General features: G+C 57.0%; 3 protein-coding genes across 4 annotated transcripts in view; all 3 read left to right on the top strand.

Annotated features, from left to right (window-relative positions):
* Positions 1 to 1,172: 1,172 nt before the first annotated feature.
* GLRX2 (glutaredoxin 2) overlaps positions 1,173 to 21,218 on the top strand; it is a 56,397-nt gene continuing 36,351 nt past the window's right edge. Inside the window, exon 1 of one of the 2 annotated variants that reach the window (XM_077277799.1) lies at positions 1,173 to 1,247. In XM_077277799.1, coding sequence (XP_077133914.1) covers positions 1,240 to 1,247 — 8 coding nt within the window. In that variant the 5' untranslated portion in view covers positions 1,173 to 1,239. The other variant, XM_077277798.1, reaches the window with a different exon arrangement.
* LOC143788932 (uncharacterized) lies at positions 15,520 to 16,352 on the top strand. The gene is made up of 4 exons (XM_077278902.1): positions 15,520 to 15,605; positions 15,695 to 15,769; positions 15,877 to 15,963; positions 16,061 to 16,352. Exons 1-4 carry the CDS (start codon positions 15,561 to 15,563, stop codon positions 16,307 to 16,309), a joined length of 456 nt encoding a protein of 151 aa, XP_077135017.1. The 5' UTR covers positions 15,520 to 15,560; the 3' UTR covers positions 16,310 to 16,352.
* LOC143788931 (uncharacterized) lies at positions 16,398 to 19,961 on the top strand. The gene is made up of 2 exons (XM_077278901.1): positions 16,398 to 16,527; positions 16,639 to 19,961. The coding sequence occupies exons 1-2, from the start codon at positions 16,433 to 16,435 to the stop codon at positions 17,654 to 17,656; spliced, it is 1,113 nt and encodes a 370-aa protein (XP_077135016.1). The 5' UTR covers positions 16,398 to 16,432; the 3' UTR covers positions 17,657 to 19,961.

The following is a 21,218-nucleotide window of genomic DNA, read 5'->3' as shown; positions in this document are numbered from 1 at the left end:
CGGACGCCGCTGAGGAGATTGGCTGTCTGCAGGTGAGTATAACCATTTCTTTTATTTTTTTTAAACATTCTATCTTTTACTATTGATGCTGCATAGGCAGCATCTATAGTAAAAAGTTGGTCACACTTGTCAAACATTATGTTTGACAAGTGTGACCAACCTGTCAGTCAGTTTTCCAAGCGATGCTACAGATCGCTTGGAAAACTTTAGCATTCTGCAAGCTAATTTTGCTTGCAAAATGCTAAAAAAAACGCCCCAAAAAAAAATGCGGATTTCTTGCAGAAAATTTCCGGTTTTCTTCAGGAAATTTCTGCAAGAAATCCTGACGTGTGCACATACCCTTATAGTGTTTTCCCTAACGAATACATCTGACTTGCATGCAAGCTGAAGGTCGGCATGTGGAAGGCAGTGCCGCCCACTTTTTCGTTTCTTGTTTAAGATTTATTCGATATTACCTGCACTTATTTGTGAAAAAAAGGAAATTTGGCAAAAATTTTGAAAACTATTGTCAGGTGACATCAAGCCCACAGGTTAGTAATGCAGAGATGTCTATAAGACACCTATCCATTACTAATCCTAAAGGTCATATAGGCACGTGGAGGCCACACACACTACTGAACATCATTTCCTTGAGTAGACATGAGCGACTATTGTTGGATCCCTCCTTATTCGGCTTGCTAATAGCGCTTACCAAAAATCTGCAGCTGGAACCCGGTACATGGAGCGCTGCCAATAATTAGGTGTTGTGGCTGTGTGTCAGTCACAACAAGCTCTCCATGCATGTGTTGTGACTGTCACACAGCCGTGACATGCAGCTGCAGCACTAGACACCTGATTATCGGGAGTGCTCCAAGTATTCGGGTTCCCGCTGCAGCTATCTGGTAAGCTCTATTAGCGAGCCAAATAAGGAGGAAGACAACATATTCGCTCATGTCTAGTCTTGAGGCATTTCCACTGAAGTTGGATCAGCCTGTAATTTGATTTTCCACTATCATTCCAACTACAGACCTCCCTGGGATATTAATTTTGATTTACATTGATCATGTTTGTGCTTTTGTTATCAGCGCATTCCACTATGCAATGAATAAACATTTGCAGCTGGAATATTCCATGCAGTGATATCTGGGATGTGGTACGTCAGTGGTCGTGTACAGTCGGAGCAGGATCTCCTCGGAGCCGCAGTCATTGCTCCTGGCTCCGCCCTCACTGCGCGACAAGCATTGCTGGCCAGGGTCCGCCATGTTGTGTTAGGCTCCTTACAGCCCTGTCTGCTCTGACCGCAGGACATATGGCGGCCGTTCTGTCCAGACACTAGTTAGGCCTTCGGTTCCCGGCAGCTTTTCCTCTTGTGCTCGTAGCGGCGGACAGTGAGGTGACTGTGGGATAAGCGGTGACCGACATGAGGCGGCCGGCCGCGCTGTGGTATGTGTGTGCGCTGCCGCCGTGCTGCACTAGCGGGACAATGCAGATGCGGCTCACGTGACTTCGGCACAGCAGCCACATATGACCGGCGGGGCGGCGCTCCCTATGTGACCGGCTGTGTGCGGGCGGCGCTCCCTATGTGACAGACTGTGTGCGGGGCGGTGCTCCCTATGTGACCGGCTGTGTGCGGGGTGGCGCTCCCTATGTGACCGGCTGTGTGCGGGGTGGCGCTCCCTATGTGATAGGCTGTGTGCGGGGCGGCGCTCCCTATGTGACCGGCTGTGTGCGGGGCGGTGCTCCCTATGTGACCGACTGTGTGCGGGGCGGTGCTCCCTATGTGACCGGCTGTGTGCGGGGCGGCGCTCCCTATGTGACCGGCTGTGTGCGGGGCGGCGCTCCCTATGTGACAGACTGTGTGCGGGGCGGTGCTCCCTATGTGACCGGCTGTGTGCGGGGTGGCGCTCCCTATGTGACAGGCTGTGTGCGGGGTGGCGCTCCCTATGTGATAGGCTGTGTGCGGGGCGGCGCTCCCTATGTGACCGGCTGTGTGTGGGGCGGCGCTCCCTATGTGACCGGCTGTGTGCGGGGCGGCGCTCCCTATGTGACCGGCTGTGTGCGGGGCGGCGCTCCCTATGTGACCGGCTGTGTGCGGGGCGGCGCTCCCTATGTGACCGGCTGTGTGCGGGGCGGCGCTCCCTATGTGACCGGCTGTGTGCGGGGCGGCGCTCCCTATGTGACCGGCTGTGTGCGGGGCGGCGCTCCCTATGTGACCGGCTGTGTGCGGGGCGGCGCTCCCTATGTGACCGGCTGTGTGCGGGGCGGCGCTCCCTATGTGACCGGCTGTGTGCGGGGCGGCGCTCCCTATGTGACTGGCTGTGTGCGGGCGGCGCTCCCTATGTGATCGGCTGTGTGCGGGGCGGCGCTCCCTATGTGACCGGCTGTGTGCGGGGCGGCGCTCCCTATGTGACCGGCTGTGTGCGGAGCGGCGCTCCCTATGTGACCGGCTGTGTGCGGGGTGGCGCTCCCTATGTGACCGGCTGTGTGCGGGGCGGCGCTCCCTATGTGACCGGCTGTGTGCGGGGCGGCGCTCTCTATGTGACCGGCTGCGTGCGGGTGGCGCTCACTATGTGACCGGCTGTGTGTGTGCGGGCGGGGCGGAGCTCCCTATGTGACCGGCTGTGTGCGGGGCGGTGCTCCCTATGTGACCAGCTGTGTGCGGGGCGGTGCTCCCTATGTGGCCGGCTGTGTGCGGGGCGGCGCTCCCTATGTGACCGGCTGTGTGTGGGGTGGCGCTCACTATGTGACCGGCTGTGTGTGTGCGGGCGGGGCGGAGCTCCCTATGTGACCGGCTGTGTGCGGGGCGGTGCTCCCTATGTGACCGGCTGTGTGCGGGGCGGCGATCCCTATGTGACCGGCTGTGTGCGGGCGGGGCGGTGCTCCTTATGTGACCGGCTGCGTGCTGGGCGGCGCTCCCTATGTGACCGGCTGCGTGCGGGCGGCGCTCACTATGTGACCGGCTGTGTGCGGGGTGGCGCTCACTATGTGACCGGCTGTGTGTGTGCGGGCGGGGCGGAGCTCCCTATGTGACCGGCTGTGTGCGGGGCGGTGCTCCCTATGTGACCGGCTGTGTGCGGGGCGGCGCTCCCTATGTGACCGGCTGTGTGCGGGGCGGCGATCCCTATGTGACCGGCTGTGTGCGGGCGGGGCGGTGCTCCCTATGTGACCGGCTGCGTGCTGGGCGGCGCTCCCTATGTGACCGGCTGCGTGCGGGCGGCGCTCACTATGTGACCGGCTGTGTGCGGGGTGGCGCTCACTATGTGACCGGCTGTGTGTGTGCGGGCGGGGCGGAGCTCCCTATGTGACCGGCTGTGTGCGGGGCGGCGCTCCCTATGTGACCGGCTGTGTGTGTGCGGGCGGGGCGGAGCTCCCTATGTGACCGGCTGTGTGCGGGGCGGCGCTCCCTATGTGACCGGCTGTGTGTGTGCGGGCGGGGCGGAGCTCCCTATGTGACCGGCTGTGTGCGGGGCGGTGCTCCCTATGTGACCGGCTGTGTGCGGGGCGGCGATCCCTATGTGACCGGCTGTGTGCGGGGCGGTGCTCCCTATGTGACCGGCTGTGTGCGGGCGGGGCGGTGCTCCCTATGTGACCGGCTGTGTGCGGGGCGGTGCTCCCTATGTGACCGGCTGTGTGTGGGGTGGCGCTCACTATGTGACCGGCTGTGTGCGGGGCGGTGCTCCCTATGTGACCGGCTGTGTGCGGGCGGGGCGGTGCTCCCTATGTGACCGGCTGTGTGCGGGGCGGAGCTCCCTATGTGACGGGCTGTGTGTGGGGCGGCGCTCACTATGTGACCGGCTGTGTGCGGGGCGGCGCTCACTATGTGACCGGCTGTGTGCGGGACGGCGCTCCCTATGTGACCGGCTGTGTGCGGGCGGCGCACACTATGTGACCGGCTGTGTGCGGGGCGGTGCTCACTATGTGACCGGCTGTGTGCGGGGCTGTGCTCGCTATGTGACCGGCTGTGTGCGGGGCGGTGCTCCCTATGTGACCGGCTGTGTGCGGGCGGCGCACACTATGTGACCGGCTGTGTGCGGGGCGGCGCTCCCTATGTGACCGGCTGTGTGCGGGGCGGCGCTCCCTATGTGACCGGCTGTGTGCGGGGCTGTGCTCGCTATGTGACCGGCTGTGTGCGGGGCGGTGCTCCCTATGTGACCGGCTGTGTGCGGGGCGGCGCTCCCTATGTGACCGGCTGTGTGCGGGGCGGCGCTCCCTATGTGACCGGCTGTGTGCTGGGCGGCGCTCCCTATGTGACCGGCTGTGTGCGGGGCGGCGCTCCCTATGTGACCGGCTGTGTGCGGGGCGGCGCTCCCTATGTGACCGGCTGTGTGCGGGGCGGCGCTCCCTATGTGACCGGCTGTGTGCGGGGCGGCGCTCCCTATGTGACCGGCTGTGTGCGGGGCGGCGCTCCCTATGTGACCGGCTGTGTGCGGGGCGGCGCTCCCTATGTGACCGGCTGTGTGCGGGGCGGCGCTCCCTATGTGACCGGCTGTGTGCGGGGCGGCGCTCCCTATGTGACCGGCTGTGTGCGGGGCGGCGCTCCCTATGTGACCGGCTGTGTGCGGGGCGGCGCTCCCTATGTGACCGGCTGTGTGCGGGGCGGCGCTCCCTATGTGACCGGCTGTGTGCGGGGCGGCGCTCCCTATGTGACCGGCTGTGTGTGCGGGCGGGGCGGAGCTCCCTATGTGACCAGCTGTGTGCGGGGCGGTGCTCCCTATGTGACCGGCTGTGTGCGGGGCGGTGCTCCCTATGTGACCGGCTGTGTGCGGGGCGGCGCTCCCTATGTGACCGGCTGTGTGCGGGGCGGCTCTCCCTATGTGACCGGCTGTGTGCGGGGCGGCGCTCCCTATGTGACCGGCTGTGTGCTGGGCGGCGCTCCCTATGTGACCGGCTGTGTGCGGGGCGGCGCTCACTATGTGACCGGCTGTGTGCGGGACGGCGCTCCCTATGTGACCGGCTGTGTGCGGGCGGCGCACACTATGTGACCGGCTGTGTGCGGGGCGGTGCTCACTATGTGACCGGCTGTGTGCGGGGCTGTGCTCGCTATGTGACCGGCTGTGTGCGGGGCGGTGCTCCCTATGTGACCGGCTGTGTGCGGGCGGCGCACACTATGTGACCGGCTGTGTGCGGGGCGGCGCTCCCTATGTGACCGGCTGTGTGCGGGGCGGCGCTCCCTATGTGACCGGCTGTGTGCGGGGCTGTGCTCGCTATGTGACCGGCTGTGTGCGGGGCGGTGCTCCCTATGTGACCGGCTGTGTGCGGGGCGGCGCTCCCTATGTGACCGGCTGTGTGCGGGGCGGCGCTCCCTATGTGACCGGCTGTGTGCTGGGCGGCGCTCCCTATGTGACCGGCTGTGTGCGGGGCGGCGCTCCCTATGTGACCGGCTGTGTGCGGGGCGGCGCTCCCTATGTGACCGACTGTGTGCGGGGCGGCGCTCCCTATGTGACCGGCTGTGTGCGGGGCGGCGCTCCCTATGTGACCGGCTGTGTGCGGGGCGGCGCTCCCTATGTGACCGGCTGTGTGCGGGGCGGCGCTCCCTATGTGACCGGCTGTGTGCGGGGCGGCGCTCCCTATGTGACCGGCTGTGTGCGGGGCGGCGCTCCCTATGTGACCGGCTGTGTGCGGGGCGGCGCTCCCTATGTGACCGGCTGTGTGCGGGGCGGCGCTCCCTATGTGACCGGCTGTGTGCGGGGCGGCGCTCCCTATGTGACCGGCTGTGTGCGGGGCGGCGCTCCCTATGTGACCGGCTGTGTGCGGGGCTGTGCTCGCTATGTGACCGGCTGTGTGCGGGGCGGTGCTCCCTATGTGACCGGCTGTGTGCGGGGCGGCGCTCCCTATGTGACCGGCTGTGTGCGGGGCGGCGCTCCCTATGTGACCGGCTGTGTGCGGGGCGGCGCTCCCTAACCGGCTGTGTGCGGGGCGGCACTCCCTATGTGACCGACTGTGTGCAGGGCGGCGCTCCCTATGCGACCGGCTGTGTGCGGGCGGCGCTCCCTATGTGACCGGCTGTGTGCGGGTTGGCGCTCACTATGTGACCGGCTGTGTGTGCGGGCGGGGCGGAGCTCCCTATGTGACCAGCTGTGTGCGGGGCGGTGCTCCCTATGTGACCGGCTGTGTGCGGGGCGGTGCTCCCTATGTGACCGGCTGTGTGCGGGGCGGCGCTCCCTATGTGACCGGCTGTGTGCGGGGCGGCTCTCCCTATGTGACCGGCTGTGTGCGGGGCGGCGCTCCCTATGTGACCGGCTGTGTGCGGGGCGGCGCTCCCTATGTGACCGGCTGTGTGCGGGGCGGCGCTCCCTATGTGACCGGCTGTGTGCGGGGCTGTGCTCGCTATGTGACCGGCTGTGTGCGGGGCGGCGCTCCCTATGTGACCGGCTGTGTGCTGGGCGGCGCTCCCTATGTGACCGGCTGTGTGCGGGGCGGCGCTCCCTATGTGACCGGCTGTGTGCGGGGCGGCGCTCCCTATGTGACCGGCTGTGTGCGGGGCGGCGCTCCCTATGTGACCGGCTGTGTGCGGGGCGGCGCTCCCTATGTGACCGGCTGTGTGCGGGGCGGCGCTCCCTATGTGACCGGCTGTGTGCGGGGCGGCGCTCCCTATGTGACCGGCTGTGTGCGGGGCGGCGCTCCCTATGTGACCGGCTGTGTGCGGGGCGGCGCTCCCTATGTGACCGGCTGTGTGCGGGGCGGCGCTCCCTATGTGACCGACTGTGTGCGGGGCGGCGCTCCCTATGTGACCGGCTGTGTGCGGGGCGGCGCTCCCTATGTGACCGGCTGTGTGCGGGGCGGCGCTCCCTATGTGACCGGCTGTGTGCGGGGCGGCGCTCCCTATGTGACCGGCTGTGTGCGGGGCGGCGCTCCCTATGTGACCGGCTGTGTGCGGGGCGGCGCTCCCTATGTGACCGGCTGTGTGCGGGGCGGCGCTCCCTATGTGACCGGCTGTGTGCGGGGCGGCGCTCCCTATGTGACCGGCTGTGTGCGGGGCGGCGCTCCCTATGTGACCGGCTGTGTGCGGGGCTGTGCTCGCTATGTGACCGGCTGTGTGCGGGGCGGTGCTCCCTATGTGACCGGCTGTGTGCGGGGCGGCGCTCCCTATGTGACCGGCTGTGTGCGGGGCGGCGCTCCCTATGTGACCGGCTGTGTGCGGGGCGGCGCTCCCTAACCGGCTGTGTGCGGGGCGGCACTCCCTATGTGACCGACTGTGTGCAGGGCGGCGCTCCCTATGCGACCGGCTGTGTGCGGGCGGCGCTCCCTATGTGACCGGCTGTGTGCGGGTTGGCGCTCACTATGTGACCGGCTGTGTGTGCGGGCGGGGCGGAGCTCCCTATGTGACCAGCTGTGTGCGGGGCGGTGCTCCCTATGTGACCGGCTGTGTGCGGGGCGGTGCTCCCTATGTGACCGGCTGTGTGCGGGGCGGCGCTCCCTATGTGACCGGCTGTGTGCGGGGCGGCTCTCCCTATGTGACCGGCTGTGTGCGGGGCGGCGCTCCCTATGTGACCGGCTGTGTGCGGGGCGGCGCTCCCTATGTGACCGGCTGTGTGCGGGGCGGCGCTCCCTATGTGACCGGCTGTGTGCGGGGCGGCGCTCCCTATGTGACCGGCTGTGTGCGGGGCGGCGCTCCCTATGTGACCGGCTGTGTGCGGGGCGGCGCTCTCTATGTGACCGGCTGCGTGCGGGCGGCGCTCACTATGTGACCGGCTGTGTGTGTGCGGGCGGGGCGGAGCTCCCTATGTGACCGGCTGTGTGCGGGGCGGTGCTCCCTATGTGACCGGCTGTGTGCGGGGCGGTGCTCCCTATGTGGCCGGCTGTGTGCGGGGCGGCGCTCCCTGTGTGACCGGCTGTGTGTGGGGTGGCGCTCACTATGTGACCGGCTGTGTGTGTGCGGGCGGGGCGGAGCTCCCTATGTGACCGGCTGTGTGCGGGGCGGTGCTCCCTATGTGACCGGCTGTGTGCGGGGCGGCGCTCCCTATGTGACCGGCTGTGTGCGGGGCGGCGCTCTCTATGTGACCGGCTGCGTGCGGGCGGCGCTCACTATGTGACCGGCTGTGTGTGTGCGGGCGGGGCGGAGCTCCCTATGTGACCGGCTGTGTGCGGGGCGGTGCTCCCTATGTGACCGGCTGTGTGCGGGGCGGTGCTCCCTATGTGGCCGGCTGTGTGCGGGGCGGCGCTCCCTGTGTGACCGGCTGTGTGTGGGGTGGCGCTCACTATGTGACCGGCTGTGTGTGTGCGGGCGGGGCGGAGCTCCCTATGTGACCGGCTGTGTGCGGGGCGGTGCTCCCTATGTGACCGGCTGTGTGCGGGGCGGCGATCCCTATGTGACCGGCTGTGTGCGGGGCGGTGCTCCCTATGTGACCGGCTGTGTGCGGGCGGGGCGGTGCTCCCTATGTGACCGGCTGCGTGCGGGGCGGCGCTCACTATGTGACCGGCTGTGTGCGGGGTGGCGCTCACTATGTGACCGGCTGTGTGTGTGCGGGCGGGGCGGAGCTCCCTATGTGACTGGCTGTGTGCGGGGCGGTGCTCCCTATGTGACCGGCTGTGTGCGGGGCGGCGATCTCTGTGACCGGCTGTGTGCGGGGCGGCGCTCCCTATGTGACCGGCTGTGTGCGGGCGGGGCGGTGCTCCCTATGTGACCGGCTGTGTGCGGGCGGGGCGGTGCTCCCTATGTGACCGGCTGTGTGTGGGGTGGCGCTCACTATGTGACCGGCTGTGTGTGTGCGGGCGGGGCGGAGCTCCCTATGTGACCGGCTGTGTGCGGGGCGGAGCTCCCTATGTGACCGGCTGTGTGCGGGGCGGCGCTCCCTATGTGACCGGCTGTGTGCGGGGCGGCGCTCCCTATGTGACCGGCTGTATGTGTGCGGGCGGGGCGGAGCTCCCTATGTGACCGGCTGTGTGCGGGGCGGAGCTCCCTATGTGACCGGCTGTGTGCGGGGCGGCGATCCCTATGTGACCGGCTGTGTGCGGGGCGGTGCTCCCTATGTGATCGGCTGTGTGCGGGGTGGCGCTCACTATGTGACCGGCTGTGTGTGTGTGGGCGGGGCGGCTCTCCCTATGTGACCGGCTGTGTGCGGGGTGGCGCTCCCTATGTGACCTGCTGTGTGCGGGTTGGCGCTCCCTATGTGACCGGCTGTGTATGGGGCGGCACTCCCTATGTGACCGACTGTGCGGGGCGGTGCTCCCTATGTGACCGGCTGTGTGCGGGTCGGTGCTCCCTATGTGACCGGCTTTGTGCGGGGCGGTGCTCCCTATGTGACAGGCTGTGTGCGGGGTGGCGCTCACTATTTGACCGGCTGTGTGCGGGGTGGTGCTCCGTATGTGACCAGCTGTGTGTGTGTGCGGGCGGGGTGGCTCTCCCTATGTGACCGGCTGTGTGCGGGGTGGCGCTCCCTATGTGACCGGCTGTGTGCGGGGCGGCGCTCCCTATGTGACCGGCTGTGTGCGGGACGGCGCTCCCTATGTGACCGGCTGTGTGCGGGCGGGGCGGTGCTCCCTATGTGACCGGCTGCGTGCGGGGCGGCGCTCACTATGTGACCGGCTGTGTGCGGGGTGGCGCTCACTATGTGACCGGCTGTGTGTGTGCGGGCGGGGCGGAGCTCCCTATGTGACCGGCTGTGTGCGGGGCGGTGCTCCCTATGTGACCGGCTGTGTGCGGGGCGGCGATCTCTATGTGACCGGCTGTGTGCGGGGCGGTGCTCCCTATGTGACCGGCTGTGTGCGGGCGGGGCGGTGCTCCCTATGTGACCGGCTGTGTGCGGGCGGGGCGGTGCTCCCTATGTGACCGGCTGTGTGTGGGGTGGCGCTCACTATGTGACCGGCTGTGTGTGTGCGGGCGGGGCGGAGCTCCCTATGTGACCGGCTGTGTGCGGGGCGGAGCTCCCTATGTGACCGGCTGTGTGCGGGGCGGCGCTCCCTATGTGACCGGCTGTGTGCGGGGCGGCGCTCCCTATGTGACCGGCTGTATGTGTGCGGGCGGGGCGGAGCTCCCTATGTGACCGGCTGTGTGCGGGGCGGAGCTCCCTATGTGACCGGCTGTGTGCGGGGCGGCGATCCCTATGTGACCGGCTGTGTGCGGGGCGGTGCTCCCTATGTGATCGGCTGTGTGCGGGGTGGCGCTCACTATGTGACCGGCTGTGTGTGTGTGGGCGGGGCGGCTCTCTCTATGTGACCGGCTGTGTGCGGGGTGGCGCTCCCTATGTGACCTGCTGTGTGCGGGTTGGCGCTCCCTATGTGACCGGCTGTGTATGGGGCGGCACTCCCTATGTGACCGACTGTGCGGGGCGGTGCTCCCTATGTGACCGGCTGTGTGCGGGTCGGTGCTCCCTATGTGACCGGCTTTGTGCGGGGCGGTGCTCCCTATGTGACAGGCTGTGTGCGGGGTGGCGCTCACTATTTGACCGGCTGTGTGCGGGGTGGTGCTCCGTATGTGACCAGCTGTGTGTGTGTGCGGGCGGGGTGGCTCTCCCTATGTGACCGGCTGTGTGCGGGGTGGCGCTCCCTATGTGACCGGCTGTGTGCGGGGCGGCGCTCCCTATGTGACCGGCTGTGTGCGGGACGGCGCTCCCTATGTGACCGGCTGTGTGCGGCGTGGCGCTCCCTATGTGACCGGCTGTGTGCGGGGCGGCGCTCCCTATGTGACCGGCTGTGTGTGGGCGGCGCTCCCTATGTGACCGGCTGTGTGCGGGGCGGCGCTCCCTATGTGACCGGCTGTGTGCGGGGTGGTGCTCCCTATGTGACTGGCTGTGTGCGGGGTGGCGCACCCTTTGTGACCGGCGGTGTGAGCTGAGCAGCCAGCACAGGCCCGCCATTGTGTGCGACCTGGGATGCCGCGAGCTCTACTGTGTGTATATCAGCGAGTGCAGACAGTGTAGCTGGACGGCAGGGCCGGTGGTTTCTTAGGCGGGGGAGGGGTACATGACGTTTCTATCATTTGTCTCTGGAAGAGGCAGCTTATAAATAAAGTTCCTCGCCGGTGTGTGCTGTGCACATGGGGTCTCTTGTGCGGCCATTACTGCGGTCACATGGCCTTAGAAGGTTGGACAGAAAACTAATGTCCTGCTGTTCTCTGCTGCCCCCATTCGGCTGTGGCCGTGTTACTGCACCAGTCACTGTTCTCACACAATTGTTCTTCCCTCTTCTTCCAACAGTCAGAGCCTTTTTTCTGTCCTCGCAGCCGTAAGTCAGGTATTTTTGTGGACAAGTTGTAGTTTCTGGTGTCGCCGTTTATTTTACCATATACTGAAAACAGCAAAAAGAATAATAAAATCCAAGTGCGGTGATACTAGGAAAGGTCAGTATTCTGTAATTGTGAGGTGATACTAGGAAAGGTCTGTATTCTGTAATTGTGCGGTGATACGGGGAAAGGTCAGTATTCTGTAATTGTGCGGTGATACTAGGAAAGGTCTGTATTCTGTAATTGTGCGGTGATACGGGGAAAGGTCAGTATTCTGTAATTGTGCGGTGATACTAGGAAAGGTCTGTATTCTGTAATTGTGCGGTGATACGGGGAAAGGTCAGTATTCTGTAATTGTGCGGTGATACGGGAAAAGGTCAGTATTCTGTAATTGTGCGGTGATAGGGGAAAGGTCAGTATTCTGTAATTGTGCGGTGATAGGGGAAAAGGTCAGTATTCTGTAATTGTGCGGTGATGGGGGAAAGGTCAGTATTATGTAATTGTGCGGTGATACGGGGAAAGGTCAGTATTCTGTAATTGTGCGGTGATACGGGGAAAGGTCAGTATTCTGTAATTGTGCGGTGATAGGGGAAAAGGTCAGTATTCTGTAATTGTGCGGTGATATGGGGAAAGTCAGTATTCTGTAATTGTGCGGTGATACGGGGACAGGTCCGTAGGGTGCTCCCTCTGGATGGAGGGGGTGCAATGTGGTCTGTACAGTGGTGCTATTGAATCTCAGCCGACCCCGTTTAAGCCAAGTTCACATTACGATTAAGACACATTTGTGGCTCCATTGCGACTTCTGTCTAAGGCTACTTTCACACTAGCGTTAACTGCATTACGTTTCAAAACGTCTTTTTTCAGAAAAAACGCATCCAGCAAAACTTTTTGCTGGATGCGTTTTTTTCCCATAGACTTGTATTGGCGACGTATGGCGACGGATTGGCATACGTCGTGTACGTTTTACGACGGATGCGTCGAAATTTGGCGACACGTCGTCTCAAAAAAACGTAGATTGTAACGTTTTTTGTCTCCGCCTAAAAAACGTGTCGCGACGCATCCTGCGGCATACGTCGTTGGCTGCAATGGAAGCCTATGAGCGACGGATGCGTCGGGACACGTCGTACGACGCAATGCAGCGCTGCAATACGTTTTTTTTACACTGAGCATGCTCAGAAGAAGTATTTTGTTGCCAATTGGTCAGACACCCCCAAATCTATATAAACCTGGCCTGGGCCTTGAACCCCACATATGCCAGCAAGACACAGAGAAGCAAAGAAGCCTGCCAGCAAGAGCCAGCCTGCCACAAGACCCCAGCCAAGCACAAGACCCCAGCCAGCCTGTCACAAGACTGCAGCCAGCCTGCCACAAGACTCCAGCCATCCTGCCACAAGACTCCAGCCATCCTGCCACAAGACTCCAGACATCCTGCTACAAGACTCCAGCCACCATAGCCAGTGTGAGTATTGCAATTTTAGTGTGCATCTGTGTGCCTGTGCATTTCTGTGTGTATGAGGTACTACTGACTACAGCAAGAGCTTAAAACCTGAAGAGAACCTGAGGCCTGCCATCGTCCTGCACCAGCCAGTGCCATGCTAGAGTCCAGATCCACCATGATGCCAGCCACTGTGAAGACCTGCTGCTTCAGCCAAAGGATTGTCAGCCTTTTGTATGTGTGTGTGTGTGTATGCGTCTTCTGATTGGTTTCACCTTTCTGCCTTTGTTGTACATATGTGTATTTGCATAAAGCTATGTGCGTGCATGTGTATGTGTGCATTTTTGGACGGCTGTGTGCTTTTGTACCATGTGCCTGCACCATATTATGCCTTTGCCAATTTTATGCCTGTTCATGTGGGAGGGTATGTGTCCATGTGCAGGATTGCATCAGGATGTGGTCAGGATTTTCCATCAGTATTTGTACGCCAAAACCAGGAGTGGGTGATAAAAGCAAAAGTGTGCCTGTTTTCGTATTATACTTTACCTAATTTTTACACTCCTGGTTTTGGCTTACAAATACTGATGGGAAATCCTGACCAAATTCTGATGCGATCCTGAATGTGGACACATACCATGCATGTTTTTTGGGTACGTCTTGTTGATGGCATGTGCATTTGTCCATGCTGTATAATTGGTTATTTGCCTTTTTCTGATGTATTGACTGTATAGTGGTCTGTGCAGCATGTGGTTTAAATTTTTTTTTTTTTTTTTTTTTTTTTTTTTAAATCTGATGTGTTTTTTAAAAAAGTCTAGCGGTGTGCAGCTTGTGGTTTGAATGTGTGAGTGTGGGGTTTTTCTATTTAATAAAAGTGTTGAATTTTTTTTTATTACAGTTATAACCATTTGCAGTTGAAGTACTTGTATTTAAAATAAAGAGCATGTCAGCTCCTTGTGATTTTTAAAAAAAAAAGTGCAAAAAAAAAATTATAATAAAATGTTTATTAAAAAAATGTCCGTAGTATTATTTCATAAAGGTAAATTTAAAACTGGTGTATGTACCAATGGTTACACATGCAATACAGGGTTGGTTGAGGGCTCATTTTTTTTAATAAAGGTTAACCTGTAAAGTATTTTTTTTTTTTTTTTGGGGGGGGGGAGAGGTTATTTATTTTAAATAAAATGTGTCAAATATATTTTTTCATGGTGTTAACATTAAAAAATTTTGTTTTTTGGGACATGGAAATGAATGGTATAACGTGCAACTTTTTGGGGGGGTTTTGGTGTTCACCTGTATGAACATTTCTGACATCATTTTAGTAGGGTGTTTATCATTGAACATTACCTAGTTCAGGGGGTGGTCTAACTATAGATCCATTATACATATAACAGATAAACCAGGACCGCAGCCGCTGCCCACCAGGACACAGCCGCTGCCCACCAGGACCACAGCTAAAGAGCTAGAAGTAAGTTTTGAAGACCCCAATCTGCTACTTCAATGTGTCGAGCAGATTGCAAGTGTGTCTTTAACTTACAGAACCACCAGGACACAGCCGCTGCCCACCAGGACACAGCCGCTGCCCACCAGGACACAGCCACTGCCCACCAGGACACAGCCGCTGCCCACCAGGACCACAGCTAAAGAGCTAGAAGTAAGTTTTGAAGACCCCAATCTGCTACTTCAATGTGTCGAGCAGATTGCAAGTGTGTCTTTAACTTACAGAACCACCAGGACACAGCCGCTGCCCACCAGGACACAGCCGCTGCCCACCAGGACACAGCCACTGCCCACCAGGACACAGCCGCTGCCCACCAGGACCACAGCTAAAGAGCTAGAAGTAAGTTTTGAAGACCCCAATCTGCTACTTCAATGTGTCGAGCAGATTGCAAGTGTGTCTTTAACTTACAGAACCACCAGGACACAGCCGCTGCCCACCAGGACACAGCCGCTGCCCACCAGGACACAGCCGCTGCCCACCAGGACACAGCCACTGCCCACCAGGACACAGCCGCTGCCCACCAGGACACAGCCGCTGCCCACCAGGACCACAGCTAAAGAGCTAGAAGTAAGTTTTGAAGACCCCAATCTGCTACTTCAATGTGTCGAGCAGATTGCAAGTGTGTCTTTAACTTACAGAACCACCAGGACACAGCCGCTGCCCACCAGGACACAGCCGCTGCCCACCAGGACACAGCCACTGCCCACCAGGACACAGCCGCTGCCCACCAGGACCACAGCTAAAGAGCTAGAAGTAAGTTTTGAAGACCCCAATCTGCTACTTCAATGTGTCGAGCAGATTGCAAGTGTGTCTTTAACTTACAGAACCACCAGGACACAGCCGCTGCCCACCAGGACACAGCCGCTGCCCACCAGGACACAGCCACTGCCCACCAGGACACAGCCGCTGCCCACCAGGACCACAGCTAAAGAGCTAGAAGTAAGTTTTGAAGACCCCAATCTGCTACTTCAATGTGTCGAGCAGATTGCAAGTGTGTCTTTAACTTACAGAACCACCAGGACACAGCCGCTGCCCACCAGGACACAGCCGCTGCCCACCAGGACACAGCCGCTGCCCACCAGGACACAGCCACTGCCCACCAGGACACAGCCGCTGCCCACCAGGACCACAGCTAAAGAGCTAGAAGTAAGTTTTGAAGACCCCAATCTGCTACTTCAATGTGTCGAGCAGATTGCAAGTGTGTCTTTAACTTACAGAACCACCAGGACACAGCCGCTGCCCACCAGGACACAGCCGCTGCCCACCAGGACACAGCCACTGCCCACCAGGACACAGCCGCTGCCCACCAGGACCACAGCTAAAGAGCTAGAAGTAAGTTTTGAAGACCCCAATCTGCTACTTCAATGTGTCGAGCAGATTGCAAGTGTGTCTTTAACTTACAGAACCACCAGGACACAGCCGCTGCCCACCAGGACACAGCCGCTGCCCACCAGGACACAGCCACTGCCCACCAGGACCACAAAACGATGTCCTCTTCTGACAGCCCTCCTCCACAGCAACAGCGTGTATCGGTAAGTTAACACAAAATTTTTTTTTTTTTTTAAATTTCTTTAAATTAAATTTTTATGGATAACTACATGCATACATTATGTTTCAACAGGAAGCTGAATCAGATGAGGAGCTGTCAGAAGGGGGCGAGACGGGTGGAGAGATGCAAGTGGAGGAGGAACCAAGTGTAAGTAGTGGTGAAACAGTTGCTTCGCACATCACACTGCACCATACACAAAACAGATTACTAAACACCTGCCTACCTTAACTGAGAATTTGTTTCCTTCATTTCAGGCTGCTGCTGCTGCTCCTGCTGCTGCCGCTGAAGGCTCTCCCAGACAGTCCCAGAGTCGGCGGACTCGTCGCCACGGTCGGCCATCAGTGAGTTTTTTTTTTGGGGGGGAGGGGGATTCTATTGGTACTTTAGTATTTCAGTGTACTAATTTGTTTGTTTTCCTTTTTTTTTTTTTTGACACAGGCTTCACAGCGTGCTCCCGCAGAAGAGGAGGATGATGATGATGACATTGACATCGATTGTCTCATCGAGGAGGTTCGCGAGCGGGAGCCGCTGTGGAACATGGCTGACCGCAGGCATGCTGATACCGGTGTCACCCGTCGGCTCTGGGACGAAGTGTGTCGCAACCTGTTTCCAAGGCGGGAGAGCCTTCATCCTCAGCAGCAGAGCAAACTAGGTAAGTATTCACTTTCCAGTGATGTTTTGAGCTGACTGTAATGTATTGCATTTACCAATTTTTTGTATTTTCTTTTGATTCTTGTCTTCACAGTTGGAAAGGTTAGGAAGCGATGGCGGTCACTGAGGGATCGCTTTAAGAGGGAATTCAATGATGAGATGAAGGCCCCGAGTGGCTCTGCAGGAAGGAAGAGGAGCAGATATAAATATGGCCAGGCCCTCTCCTTCCTGAGGCGAACCATGCTGAGCAGAGTGTAAGTATTCTACAGCCCAATTATAACCATGTTAACCTGTCTACTTAGTTTGCTTTCAGTCAGGGCTTTTTCATTCCAATGTATTAATTTCTTTTGTTTTTTCTTTCACAGCACCTTCTCCAGCCACCGGGCGCCTGCATCTTCCTCTGCGCCCTCTGAAGCGATCCCTCCTGAGTCCGCCACTGAGGGCCACGTCGGTAGGCCCCACACCTCTGTCCCCTCCTCTGACCCCTCTGTCCTCTCCTCTGACACCTCTGTCCCCTCCACTTCATCCGCCCCAAGCAGTGGAGCATTATTGCAGGCTTCATTGCTCGCATCTGATGCTGAACAGTTAGCGTTCCCTTTACCCCACCCCTCTGATCCTGCCACCTCGACACCACCATTAGGTTCGTGGCGGCAGCGCCAGAGGGGTCAGGAAAGGAGCTATGCTCCTGAGTTCTTACACCTGAATGCATCCTTCCAAGGCTCTTTCAAAATTTTGGGAGAGCAAGTGACTGCTGGTTTCAACATGGTGCAATCACGCATCAGTGAAACAAGCCAGGAAACCAGCAGTCGCTTGGATAGGCTGCATTCAGCTGTAAGTCCCGATCCGGCCAACCTTTTTTTCCAATCCATGCTCATGAGCATGGAGAAGCTTTCTTTTGAGCAACAGATGCGGGTAATGAATACCTGCCATAATGCTGCACTGCAGGCCATTAATGAATCGACCCACACACCTCACCGCACCTCCACTCCAATTCCACACCAGGCCCCATTTCCACACCATACCCCCCATTACCAAACCCAGCCCCAATACCCACACCAGCAGCATTACCAAACCCAGCTCCAATCCCCACACCAGCACCATTACCAAACCCCACGCCACTCCCACTACCCTACCCAGTCACAATACCCGACCCAGTCCCCACAACAATCCCGGCCCCTAGACCAAATTACTTCCCCAATGTTTTCCTTACTGAACTTTTCTCTTCCACCTACCCCAACACCACCCCCCTCTGGTCAGCCTCTTGGTTTAACCCCCACTTCCACTGCACCCCAAACAAGTAGGGTTTCCCCACCTATCGACGTGGTCCAACCTTCCGGCACATCCTCCTCTCATATCTCCACCCAACACTTTGAAAATTTGTAAAGTGTGTAAATAAGATTCTAAAAAATGTTCTAATTTTTCTATAAAAATGTTGGAAAATATATATATATTTTTTTTGCAAAACAAAAAAAAAAAAAAAAAAAAAGAGTTAAAATAAAATTCGGATTACAATTCTACTCTTTGTGTGTGTGTGGATTTATTAAGGTAATATAATAAAAAAAGGTTTAATAAAAACAAACACCAGACATGTAAAGGGTATAACATAATGGTTTTACTAGCAAGAAAACCACGCTTTTGGGCCTTTTTTTTGGGGGGGGGGGCAGAAACACTTTTTTTACATAACCAAAACACATGGGAAACAGGTTACACATGGGAAACAGGTTACACAATCATGTCTTGCCACGGGATCCGCCCGACAGGTGAGACAAAATAATCGGCAAACTGGTCCCTCATCCTTGTAACTGAACTTGTAGAGCGAACCGAGCTGCTGCGGTAGTCCCACAAGGTGGTCTCCAACTCTTCATCATCCAAAGAAACGGGCTCCTTTGACAGGACAAAGTTGTGGAGCACCACACAGGCTTTAACTACCTCGTCTATAGTTGTTGTTTTCAGCTTGATAGCCGTCAGCAGAACTCGCCACTTCGCCGTCAATATGCCAAAGGAACACTCCACTACTCTTCGTGCTCTAGTAAGCCGGTAATTAAAGACCCGCTTGGTATGGTTTAAGTTCCGGCTACTGTACGGTTTCAGTAGGTGCAGCGACAGTTGAAAGGCTTCATCACCTACAAAGACATATTCCAGGGCTGGGTCATTTGTTCCTGGCAGTGGTCTGGCTGGCGGGAAATCGTAGCTCTCTCCATAAAGGCAACGACCCATCGGAGAGTTTTTAAACACTTGCGAATCATTGGACCGTCCATACGCTCCAATGTCCACGGCAAGGAACCTGCAGTTGGCGTCTGCAATAGCCATAAGGACGATGGAGAAATACTTCTTATAATTATAATACTCCGATCCTGTTCCTGCCGGTTTCGCAATCCTTATGTGTTTCCCGTCAACTGCACCCACACAATTAGGGAAATTGCAAATTTGCTGAAACTCTTCAGCACTTCGCAACCAGATTTCCGTGGATGGTTGGGGGATATACTCTGGTTGCAAAGTGGTCCAAACAGCCCGACATGTGTCCTTCACTATTCCAGAGATAGTTGAAATGCCCAGCCTGAACTGATAATGGAGCGAAGTCATAGATTCACCCGTAGCTAGGAAACTTTATAAAAAAAAAAAAAATGTTAAAAATTGTTTGTCTGTGCAATTTTTTATAATATGGCACTGTTAATTTTTTTTAAAATGACAGGAGACCCAATAAAACCAGCATGAATCCGGTGTAAAAAAACAGTGGAATGTCCGCCAAGAAAACCCAAATTACATGCTGCAGAAAATAGTGCGCAATATGTCAGCGCAGTATTGTCTGCAGCATGTAATATAACATTCAAAATGACCAATGACAGGAAAAAAGCAGTTGCATGTCATCAAACCCAAAAAACCCAAAAAAAAAAAAACTGCAGAAAATGCAACGCAATATTTCAGCACAGTATTTTCTGCAGTCTGTTATCTAACATTCAATATGAGCAATGACATTTAAATAAAGCAGTTGAATGTCCGCCAAGAAAACACAAACTACATGCTGCAGAAAATAGTGCGCAATATGTCAGCGCAGTATTGTCTGCAGCATGTAATATAACATTCAAAATGACCAATGACAGGAAAAAAGCAGTTGCATGTCATCAAACCCAAAAAAACCAAAAAAAAAAAAAACTGCAGAAAATGCAACGCAATATTTCAGCACAGTATTTTCTGCAGTCTGTTAACATTCAATATCAGCAATGACATTTAAATAAAGCAGTTGAATGTCCGCCAAGAAAACCAAAACTACATGCTGCAGAAAATAGTGCGCAATATGTCAGCGCAGTATTTTCTGCAGCATGTAATATAACATTCAATATCAGCAATGAAATAAAAAAAAGAGGCTTACCGCAGGGTCACCATCAGCCGCTCCGCCGGTGTGATGGCAAGCCTCATCCTTGTATCCTGTCTTCGGATGACATCCTCCAGTTTTGCAAGCAAAAAATCAAAATGTTCAATCCTCATCCGCACGTAGTTGTGGAATTTGTGTGGATTGTGCCGCAACTCCAGGTACAGAGTGGACTGGACACCCCGGGTCATCCGTAGTTGATTAATCGGATGAATCCACATTCGTCTTCGTCTCCGTTGCTGCAGAAGCATCCTACGCCTTTCCGCTGCCGCCTCCTTCTCCCGCACTATGATATCCAGGCGATTTGTCTCAAAGATAACGTCGGTAACCAAACTAGCAATCCTCCCAAGAACACCTTCCATCGCTGCCACAAAACTAAAACCCACAAAGATGGGCTGTAAATACAGTACTATATAGTTTTTCAAATTTTCCAGTAGCCAATCAAATTTTGGGAGCCTCCCCTTTTAAAAACGGATCCGTCGGAAAAACGGATACAACGGATGGTAAAACGGATACAACGTATGCAACGCATCCAGTATTTTCGACGGAAACGTTTAGCGGATTTGCGACGGATCCGTCGAAATGCTGGATGCGTGGCATACGTTTGTCACCGTTTTTCAATTTTTTGACGCATCCGTTTTTTCGGCAAAAAAACGGATTTGCGACGTAATGCAGTAAACGCTAGTGTGAAACTAGCCTAAGCCCTGTATAACAGTATTCTGACTGACCCAACGAAGGGATCAGGGACTATAGTAAACGTACTAAGTGAAGAAAAAAGAAATAGTGCAGAAATCCTTAAAGGGAACCTGTCAGCAGATTTTGCCGCTATAAGAGGTGGCCACTGCCTTTCGAGGCTTATGTACAGCATTCTACGTATAAGGCTGTAGATAAGCCCCCGGTCTCACCTGCAAGTGAAGAAAAATAAGTTATATTATACTCACCTGGGGGCGGTCCGGTCAGATGGGTGTCACAGGTCCGGGTCCCGCGCCCTCCCATCTTCTTGCGATGTTGTCCTCCTTCTTCTTCGCTCCCCGGCATTGCTCTCCGGCGCAGGTGTACTTCTTGCCCTGTTGAGGGCAGAGCAAAGTGTACTGCAGTGCGCAGGCGCTGGGCCTCTCTGACCTTTCCCGGCGCTTGCGCACTGCAGTACTTTACTCTGCCCTCAACAGGGCAGAGAAGTACGCCTGCGCCGGAGGGCGGCGTCGCAAGAAGATGGGAGGCACCGGACCGGACCGCCCCTTCCCTGGTAAGTATAATATAACTTATTTTTCTTCACTTGCAGGTGGGACCTGGGGCTTATCTACAGCTTTATTGAATGCTGTATATAAGCCCTAAGGCTACTTTCACACTAGCGTCGTGCACTGCACGCCACTATGCGTCGTTTTGTAGAAAAAACGCATCCTCCAAAAGTGCTTGCAGGATGCGTTTTTTCTCCATAGACTTGCATTAGCGACGCAGTGCGACGGTTGCGTCGTGTTGCCTCGGTCCGTCGCCTCCAAAAAACGTTGCATGTAACTTTTTTTGGTGCGTCGAGACCGTCTTTTCCGACCGCGCATGGGAACTCCGCCCCCACAC

This window comes from Ranitomeya variabilis, chromosome 8 (assembly GCF_051348905.1).
Source record: "Ranitomeya variabilis isolate aRanVar5 chromosome 8, aRanVar5.hap1, whole genome shotgun sequence".
Taxonomy (NCBI): domain Eukaryota; kingdom Metazoa; phylum Chordata; class Amphibia; order Anura; family Dendrobatidae; genus Ranitomeya; species Ranitomeya variabilis.
The sequence above is the reverse complement of the archived record's forward strand: the minus strand, read 5'-3'. Positions and strand labels throughout refer to the sequence as shown.